At 34.2% G+C, this 10,056-nt stretch overlaps 1 protein-coding gene across 4 annotated transcripts; it reads left to right on the top strand.

The window, feature by feature from the left end:
• Nucleotides 1–76: 76 nt before the first annotated feature.
• LOC115441319 (ceramide synthase 5) lies at nucleotides 77–9,414 on the top strand. Of its 4 annotated transcripts, none has more exons than XM_030166059.2 (7): nucleotides 77–235; nucleotides 4,650–4,836; nucleotides 6,078–6,192; nucleotides 6,770–6,991; nucleotides 7,648–7,988; nucleotides 8,363–8,495; nucleotides 9,248–9,414. In XM_030166059.2, exons 1-7 carry the CDS (start codon nucleotides 202–204, stop codon nucleotides 9,308–9,310), a joined length of 1,095 nt encoding a protein of 364 aa, XP_030021919.1. In that variant the 5' UTR covers nucleotides 77–201; the 3' UTR covers nucleotides 9,311–9,414. The 4 variants fall into 4 exon arrangements, with proteins under 4 accessions (XP_030021919.1, XP_030021923.1, XP_030021920.1 ...); XM_030166063.2 differs by having other exon boundaries at nucleotides 102–235; nucleotides 4,476–4,836; XM_030166060.2 differs by having other exon boundaries at nucleotides 102–235; nucleotides 4,441–4,836.
• Nucleotides 9,415–10,056: the final 642 nt, after the last annotated feature.

Here is a 10,056-nt window from a genome sequence, read left to right as displayed (position 1 = left end):
CTTACTTACTGCGCGTTTTAGTTGTGTTTGTAGTGTGTCGTCGGCGCAGATGTAAACTTTGTGTGTAAATTCTGTGAAAACAGTATTAAAATTGGTTAAAAAATGAAGGAGTCATTCATATTTGAAATATTGCTACGTGCAGAAGTCGGTGTGTAGTCAGGATATCGCTCCATCTCTTTCTTTCATACATTGTGATTTGCGATGACGTCATATCGACATGTCAAGAGACACTTAGGTAAGGTGTGAGTTCCCCGGTCTACCGAATTTCAAAGGCTTGTAACTTCTTGAATCATACCGGATATCAATGACTCTGCCTGTCTTAGAATTTATATAACTTAAATATTTTATAAAGTAAAAAACAAAAATGAGTCAAAAACTCTATTATTGCTTGCGTATAAACTACTATATGTATGTTACATACAACACTTTTCATAATTATACGGTTGAAAGGCAAATTGATTTAAGCGACATTCATTTTAGAAAAATTTTAAGTATGTTAAAAAACTTGAAAAAATGCTCTGATTTTAAACATGTATGAAACTTAGTGGCCCAAAAAAATTTCGTTCATTTAGCCTTTCAACTGTCGATTATTATTTTCTTACAACTGTCATAAATTTAATCGGTTGGGTTTATTTTCATGACCCACCTTTATGTTGATAAAGGAGTGTCACAGAAATGTCGACGAAGTTGCATTTCTTTGTTTTATATGCAGGGGAGAAGGACACAGCTTATAACAAGGTAGACTGGGACAAAGGAATATACCTAATACCTAAACTATTAATTATTTCTATACACAACACCATCACGCATTAGATATTATCAAACGGCATTTAACAAAACGGCAGTTGTAAAATTTATTCATATTCAGTTTCTGATTGCGAGCTTTCTCTAAGTTTTTTTGGTTGAAAATGTAAGTTTATTTAACCTAAAATAGTTTATAAATGATTTGTTTAATTGTTCTGAGTGGGTATCATGACATTAGATTACTTTTAAAACTAACATCATGTTTATTTGTTAGGAATCTAAAATATTGCAGAACGTACATGGGGTAGATTAGGATATTCTTAAAGGATCACCTTTGGACATGTCCTAAGGTACTACAGTATAATTTCCATTAGGCCAGACATAGGTATCCACTAGCACTTCAACGACAATCTAAGTGAGAAAGGGAGTCTTGACTCCGAATGCACGCCCATGCACGGGGGAAGTCTAGGCACATAGTGTAATGTGTTTACCTCTTGGTTGCCAAATACATATTAAGGCCTATAAGGGTTCGCGAACATCTCCCCTACCTCTCCCTTCCAACCATCCTAACAAACTCCTACTCTTTCCTCTTCTCTTTCTTCCCTCTATCCCCTCTCTTCTTCCTCCCGGGCCCCATGACCAAATAGCTGCGGGTTGCCAGCGTACCGACCGCTGGCACCCTCGGTGATAGCGGTAGGACCCACAAAATCTCCATTGGGACTGCCATGGTTGCTAAGCCGGGGGATCGCTTGTACACCGTAAGCAGGGTAACCCTGGTGATAACCGAGGCAGTTCCCAAAAAAAAGTGACAAAGGGAAATCTCGGATTTTGACACGAGACAGCTGCAAAAATCAACTTTCAAGAACTTTTACTTTCGTTATTGTTTTTAAGACTCATGACTCAAAATAGTTGTTTTTATTTTTAGATTACGAGATTTATAATGTTTTTTATGGCTAATAAATATTTATAGTTTAAAATTAGTCTTTTGAATATTATTTCTGAACGGCACCAGTTACGTCCTAAGCTAAGCTAAGCCCCCCATAGAAATCAGAACTAAGGGAATAAAAATTTTGAAAAAACAAATTGAAAATAATTTCTCTAAGAATTAATATATTCCTATACCCCTAGTAACGGACTTATATCCCTGTATTAATAAATATTTTTGTATTAGTTATCGGTCCATAGCAATAATACTTGAAGCTTAATAAGAAATATTTATTGCCTCGATAAAGAAATGTCTACTGCTGCATTTGCTCATAACTCGACTCCATCTGGAAATGGATAAAGATATCATTTCAAAAAAGGAGGCATGCGTATTTTTTTTTGGACCGATGTTTATTGTTTATAATCACAGCATATAAAAATGCATTACTTAGGTTACTACTTATCAGAGCTGAGTTGGTAAAAAGCAGAATGTGCAGCCATCACGATTGAATCAAGCATAAGTGAGTATGCAATAAGTGGCTATTATAGAACGGTTCCAAGAACCATAGGGCACATACATTATTAGGTAGCATAGAAGAAAGAAGAAAGAAAGAAAGAAAAAAGATTTATTAATAGAGGGTTAAAATTTAAATATTACTTAAGTACCTAAAAATTCCAATGGCCTCGACAGCTGACTTGTATTGGGTGCGTGCGTGCGGGTTCGATTTCTGGGAGTGTGATGTTAGGTTTTTCTACTCGAGGGCCATACTAAGATGATTTTAGAAAGGCGTACTATCTACGGCCCCCTTACTAGAATAGGAATAATGTTACATAGAGATGTAACTCTGGCAGGCCTAAACCTAAAAGTGGGAAAAATACTTATTATGTTTTTCTTTGTAGTTGGAATTATAATTAATAGTCTCTTCCACCTGCCTTTATCCACTCGGGCCACTCCAATTTGGCGCCAAACCAATATTTTTTTGAATACGTAGCAGAACGGAATTAGATTAATTATCACGACTGGTTCGACAGCCAGGTTTTGTCCAACCTGGGAATAAAAATCCATTATACCCTTACCCAAGTCCGACTAGAGACCTCAGAGCAAAAGTTGTACCTCGCACTCGATGCCCGCACCCAATACAATTACGTGACCGAGCTAGTCTGCTAAAAATAATCTTAAATAAATTAATTTGTACCGTTGCAAAATTGTATATTACGCTAAAGTAAGTTATTCTCGTGCATATTTAAATAACAGGTTCCTTTATAACATTATACTCAATAAGAAAAAGTTGCATCTCAATTGTCAGCACCGGCCGAAGTCAATTTGCATATTGTGAAGTGGCCGCTTGTGTTTAAGGTGCAATTGGGATGTTTGTAATAAAATAACATTCTTACTTGTTCTTCTACAACTGTTCTGAATAGTGACTATTTAGTGATTTAGTGCTGTTCTGTTTGAAGTGACTTGCTATTTTATTTTACTATTATACCACTTATTGATACCCGTTTTGTAGTGTAGTGTCTGTGTAAAACTTATGTACAACTTACAAAGATCAATGACTGTTTTACAACCCTATGGTGATTAGAATAATTAATTTTACATAATATTTTTTATTCAAATATCCCAGTACCTACCTACCTACATAGGTAAAATAATTTCGTAATAAATATACTCATTGATTTAGGAATCCATCTCGAGGTTGCCTAAATAGAAACGGAACATTCGCGACAGTTCGATTTCATTCAATAACTATTTTTTATTCAATTTCATAACGTAGGAAATGGTTGTTGAACAAGTCTGATATGGGATACCAGAAATCGAATATAGGTCCTTCAGTACCCAGATAGTAGATAACGTTATCTATCGTGTTTAGTATTCATTGATATGTGATAGTGTTTGATTTGATATTTTAGAATAAACATTCTTCACTAGAGTCGCTGTAGTAAGTTGAATCACGCATGTATTTTTAGTATTGTTAGACATGTTTGTTTTTCCTTGTTATTTCAATGTCATTCTCAGAATTTTCCGATTAACATATTGTGCTTTTAAATAAATAAATGCTCACGCATATTCATCCTATAAGGCTAGGCTTTAACAATGCAATATTTTAATCCACCCTTAGACATGAAGGGGGGGAATCAGGGTTTAATAAAAAAATCTTAAAACTCATAAAAATCTTAAACTTACTCAAAATAAGTACGAATCTACTAACTAGTAGTGAAATGGTAATAACTATTACTTATTTCATTAAAAATTAAAACTAATCTTTTACAATTTTATTTACTTCCAAGTAAGTAGTTCTTAAAATAAATTAAAACTGTTGAAATCGATTTGTATTTTAATTAATTTAAATTTTAATTACCAAACTTACATAAATTATTAAATTATCACATCAGCTTGTTTACATTTATACAAATTAAAATGTAGTTTATGTCTGCAATGCGACTCTAAAATCTGCATATTCTACACCACTAGAATTCTCTCTAAATTTCACTCACAACTTAACTGATCTATAGGTAAGATAGACATCAACAAGATCGCTGACACATGATCCAAATAAATTGAAGTAAATGAAGATTCACCACTAGATGACCGTGAATAACGTCTTACCTTCTAATGAACTTGTCTGCCTCCTAATGAGACCCTCCCATTATATAAACCGTACTCGTAAAATGACTAATAAATTTATTAGTTAATCTATATTATTTATGCTTTTTTCGATATCAATTTCTTATCTTTGGACTTGATTATCTGGCGTGTTTCACTGATTACAGGGTTATTGTTTAATATTTAGCGCGTGCTTCAACAGTTGCAGTCTGACATTACAACTGGCGTGTGTAATAAAACAGGCACTATCCTTAAATAAAATATAGACTGTAAATAGGTATTGTAAGCTTTCGGCAATTCTCCAGTACAAGTTATCCTCGAATATATTTCTTTCGTAACATCAACTTTTTTACAAAGAGTGTCGAACTTAACACAGTATCGTGCAAAATGTCAAGAATATCGGAATGGTTTTGGACTGAATCGGTGTGGTTGCCGGCGAATGTATCTTGGAGTGATGTTACAAATGCTCCTGGAAAAAGTGTGGTGTATTCAGAACTTAATGATTTTCTATATGTGTTGCCATTTGGTGCGATGATATTTTTTGTTAGATATCTGTTGGAAAGGTGAGTAAACTTGAAATTAAAGGTAACTATGTTAATTAATCAATAAGTTCTAATTGATATTACCTAAGTTAAGTTAGTAGATGCATCGAATTCGACCCTGTAACGCCTCCCTATGGCCCTAGAGCCCAAGTAAGTGGCTCTCAACTCAAGCCGATAGTTATCATGCTAGTAAAAACTAGTTTAGTATATACTTTGTATAGAGACCTATTTGTTAACATTTTATTTTTATATTCCGAAAATAAGTTAGTAAAATCTGTTGAATGATAATGCAATGCGATAATGAAGTCATGAGTCAATGTTTGTTTTAAAGGTCTTTTTATTCTTATATTAAAACGTCATGTCCGTTTCAACAAATTTACCTCGTATAAATCATATAATTTCCTCAATGATCTCATGGCAGGGTGGCGTACTTGGGCTGTGTACCGTAAATTCTCGATTCAAAATATTAATAAGCTGGAAACAAAAGTTTGTGCCAGTTTTTTGGTTTCACATCTGATTTGTTCGGGATTGATGATATCAAATTATAATATCAGTCCTATAATACAAACTGTCCCACTGTTGGGTACGGGCCTCCTCTATTACTGAGAGGAATTAGGCCTTAGTCCACCACGCTGGCTTAATACGGATTGGCAGACATCACATACCCTTAAAATTACAGAAACCATTATAGAAAACTTCTCAGGTATGCAAGTTGACTCAAAATGTTTCTTTCACCGTTAAAACAAGTGATCATTCACAAAGAATACTCACATAACTTTAGAAACGTCAGAGGTTCGCATCCATCGGTTTTGCAACTGCGGACATTCGTCTCGACAGCCCGTTTCACTTCCAACAAGTCTATCGGCGCTTATTTATTATTATTCATTATAATATTGCATAAAACAAGATTCTTCAGCAAGGTTTTCAAGCCTAGGAGAATGTAACTCGCAGATGTTTGCCTAACCGAAATTTTGCATTGACATGACACAACGTTCATACTTTCATAATTAAAAAAATATCAAGTAGATACGCGAAACTGCACTGTAGTCGCTTTTCTCAGGCATTAGTTATACACAGATGTTAAATCTCATGATGCCCAATGATGAGCCTAGATACTTACTATGTTCTTTAAATGAGGAAAAATAATTCGTTTTGTAAATGTAGAGTCCGTGCATAAAGTACCTGTTATTATGGTCTAATAAAATAACATTTTTCAATCGATGTTTTTCACATTTATAATTAACCTGTTTATTCATTTTTAGGTATTGTTTTATCCCACTAGGTAGATTGCTAAACATTCCAGAAAAAAACGTAAGGAAACTCCTGCATAATGATATATTGGAAACTGCATTTTTGGCGTCGCCTAAAAAAGCTAATGTATGTATTATTTGGAATTTTATTCGGACATTTAAATTATGATTTGATTTTGATTATTTAAGTATTTGAAAACCTAATTATATCAACGTATATGTGTCAACCTATGCCTCTTTATTTTTTATGATATGTTAAGCATTCGGTTTATTCACAACGACTTTTTATTAGGTAATCATTAAATTATTTAAAATATCACTGCTTTTTATGCGTAAACTTTCACTTTTTTTGAATATGCCGAATTTAATATTATTTTTTTATTTTATTTTATTGCCGTAATTTATTTTATTGCTGTATTTTATTTTATAGCCGTAATTTTGAATATTCCGAGTGCAGACTATATTTTTTAGTCTGCAATCGGAAGAAAGATTTGATTTATAAGGTGAAGATATGCACAGAAATTAGAATAACTGGCTGGTTATACAAGATATTGTACAATTCTAAGAGGTCGTTAAACATGTTCATCTTATCTCTACAACTCTATAACGCACAACTTGAATAGAAATAATAGAAACTAATCATTACCTTTGGATACCACGTTTAAATTAACACCCTAAACTCTGTTCTATGTTCTATGTTCCAGTTCTCAAAGCTTAGTAAGAAAGTTGACATGACCGAGAGACAAGTGGAGAGGTGGTGGCGTCTACGCAGCAACTCAAACAAGCCTTCCCAATTGGTTAAATTCTGTGAGAGCATTTGGAAATTCGTGTTTTACATTTTTGTTACTCTTTACGGCCTTTATGTTCTTTGGGATAAGGAATGGTTTTGGAACTTCGACAATTGTTTCAATGGCTACCCGCATCAGGTAATTCGACGTAATCCGCTCTAAAAGTAATAATTTTGTCAAACCGTTTAAAAAAAAAGGAACGCAAAAAAAATTATTATACTTTCGCGTCGTAACATTTACTTCATTCTTAGTAACAATAAAAGTGCCTTCAACTTTTACATGAATTACCTTCATGTAGTAGAGACGAGCTTTTATTTCGTATTTTTTTAAAAACTGACCGCCACTACTGGTTATTAATAATAATACCCATTCAAGACAGGCGGACTTTTGTAAACGAGAAACCTATCGAGTAAATTGTACCTAAGCGCAGCCGGAACAGGGCGCTAGTATCTATAATACATCCTATGAATGCATTAATAAAATACTTTCCAGTAAATAGTACGATTAAGAACCCCTTCTGTGAAAACTGCATTAAAATTTGTTACGAAATCTATTATTCATATTTAAAATATTTCCATGTGCAGAATACGTGTAGTGAGATTATTCTCCATGATCTCATTTTTAGTTTTTTCACTTCCCCGTCTACCGAAATTTAAAGCCTTATAGCTCGTTAAATTTTTACCGAATTTTAATCATTCTCTCTGCATTCCATTTCGTTTAACGTCAATATTTAATAAAAATATAAAACAAAGTCAGTCAAACACCCTATTTAATAATACTATCATCTCTTGCAGGGCGTTACAGATGACATCAGAAGGTATTACATGTTTCAAACTGCCAACTGCTGGTACCTACTGATATTCCAGTTTAGGGCTGTCAAACGCAAGGACTCCTGGCAGATGTATGTTCATCACTTTGCAGCCATATCTTTGCTGTCTATCAGCTGGACGAACAGCATGTATAGGATCGGCACCCTGGTCCTTGTATTGCACGACTGTGGAGATATCGCCTTAGAAGCCGGCAAGGCGTTAAAGTACGCCAAATATCAAAACGCATGCAATTGCACGTTTGTAGTGTTCATAACAGTTTGGATTGGGACGAGGATCATTTTTTATCCAAACTATGTTATTGCAATGTGAGTATTGATTCGAACGTGCTTAACTTTTATATTTCTATAGTGTTTAATTAGAAATTACTTACTTACGTATCTAGAAATAGAATCACTAAGCAGAATCGTAATTAGAATTTGCTAAGACCAAAATAAGACTAATGAACTAAGAAAAAAGGTCTAAGAAGAAAGGAAGAAAGCAAAAGCAACGGTTTCTCCTGGCTTTACTGTAGCCAAGCTAAGCTTTACCCGCAAGAAAACCGGTTTGGCAAAGTATCTATTTGACTCATTATTTTTTATATCTATACAAACCAATTTTTATATAAAACATAATTATGTTAAATTTTATAGCTGAGAAAAAGCTTGAAATCCATATGATATTACGTTCTCTCTTCTTTCAGTTCTTCGGAATATGCTAAAACAGCCACCATGTATTATGTGTTGAAAGCAATGTTATGGATGTTATTTGGCCTCCACCTTATATGGACTTGGTATATATTACAAATAGCATATAAAGCTGTAAGAGCGGGCGAGGTAAGAAACATAAACGTAAGACAATATTTACGGTTGTTATTAGATTATATTGAAGGAAGTAAGTTTGCTTGCGGATGCGCTTGTGTGCTAGGCGTTAGTAGTTGGCGGGGCATTTGCCCGCCAGGATGTTGAGGCATATGATACAAAACCATACCTATATAATGACCTATGTATATCATCGATATATATGTACTACGTAGATGAGTCATGACCTATAAAAATATTATTTATCAATTATTTGAAATCTATGTGACCTTTTTTTTGGGCTCTCCCTCCTTCCCCCTACTCCCCCGTGACGTAATAAGCTACGTCCATAGTTCGCATGAAAGTCCTTACCGAAAAGAGAAGTTCCGGTGTAGCTTGTGTACTTATGTCCGATGCAGAGTTTTAAAGTTTCCGCAACCAGGAGCAAAATATTTGCAATACCACTTTTAAAAAAAAAATCCCGAAATTCTTAAGTGGCTTGGTATTGAGTTAAATTTAATAGCTAATACCATAACTTTTATTATGAGTAGTTAGTTAGGCAAAGGTGGGGGGAAATTGCATGCGAATATTTTACTACTAACAACGCTTAAAAAAAAGTAAAAATTAGGTGCCTACGAAAAACGGATCGAGGTCCGAGGTTTAATTTAAATTTTAACGAAAAAAATATTTAAAAAAAGTCCACAGGTTTTCCTTTTAAATAAGTGGTTGCTTGTATTAATAGTGGACCTTTTCGTACGTGTATGGATTAAATTGTTTCGATGTTTTAGGTTGAAGGTGACGTCAGGAGTTCCGATTCAGAAGAAATCGAAATCTCAAATCACTCTGACTGAAATGGTCTGTAAACAAGTCACATTTAAGAGTTCTATGTCGTTATAGTCAAGAAAAAAAAACGTGTTAATAATTTATCTAATAAAGATTTTATAGTAAGATTTTATGTGGATGTTTTTAATTTACCTAAATGTGTATATTTTCTCCGGCGCATATCCGTTTCTATTACATCGAGATCATTATTGACCGAATATGGGAATACCGACAAAGTTGGGAGATTGATCTGTCTTTACAGACTTACCAAATCTATTTACCTATAGTAATATCATAGTATAGTAAAAGCGGCGATAGCCTAGTTGGGTGTGGAACGGACTGCCAAGACGAATGTCCGCAGGTTCAAATCCCCAAGGGCACACACCTTTGATTTTTCTAAAATCATGTGTGTATTCTTTGTGAATTTATCGTCCGCTTTAACGGTGAAGGAAAATATCGTGAGAAAACCTGCACATCTGAGAAGTTTTCTATAGGAATTCCGAAGGTGTGTGAAGTCTACCAATCCGCACTAGGCCAGCGTGGTAGACTAAGGCCTAATCCCTCTCAGTAGTAGAGGAGGCCCGTGCTCAGCAGTGGGCAAGTATATAATACAGGGCTGATATTATTATTATTATAATATAATAGAATGAGTAGCTAATACTACAAAAGGTTTTTTTGCCAAAATTTTCTGGCAATTGATCCTATAGCATAAATAAATGAATTAAGATCATCTGAGGGTGAAACTTTCGACATTAGAAATCCTTTATAAAAGGTA

The sequence above is a fragment of the Manduca sexta genome, chromosome 9 (assembly GCF_014839805.1).
Source record: "Manduca sexta isolate Smith_Timp_Sample1 chromosome 9, JHU_Msex_v1.0, whole genome shotgun sequence".
Lineage (NCBI taxonomy): Eukaryota > Metazoa > Arthropoda > Insecta > Lepidoptera > Sphingidae > Manduca > Manduca sexta.
This window is presented reverse-complemented; position numbering and strand designations above follow the sequence as displayed.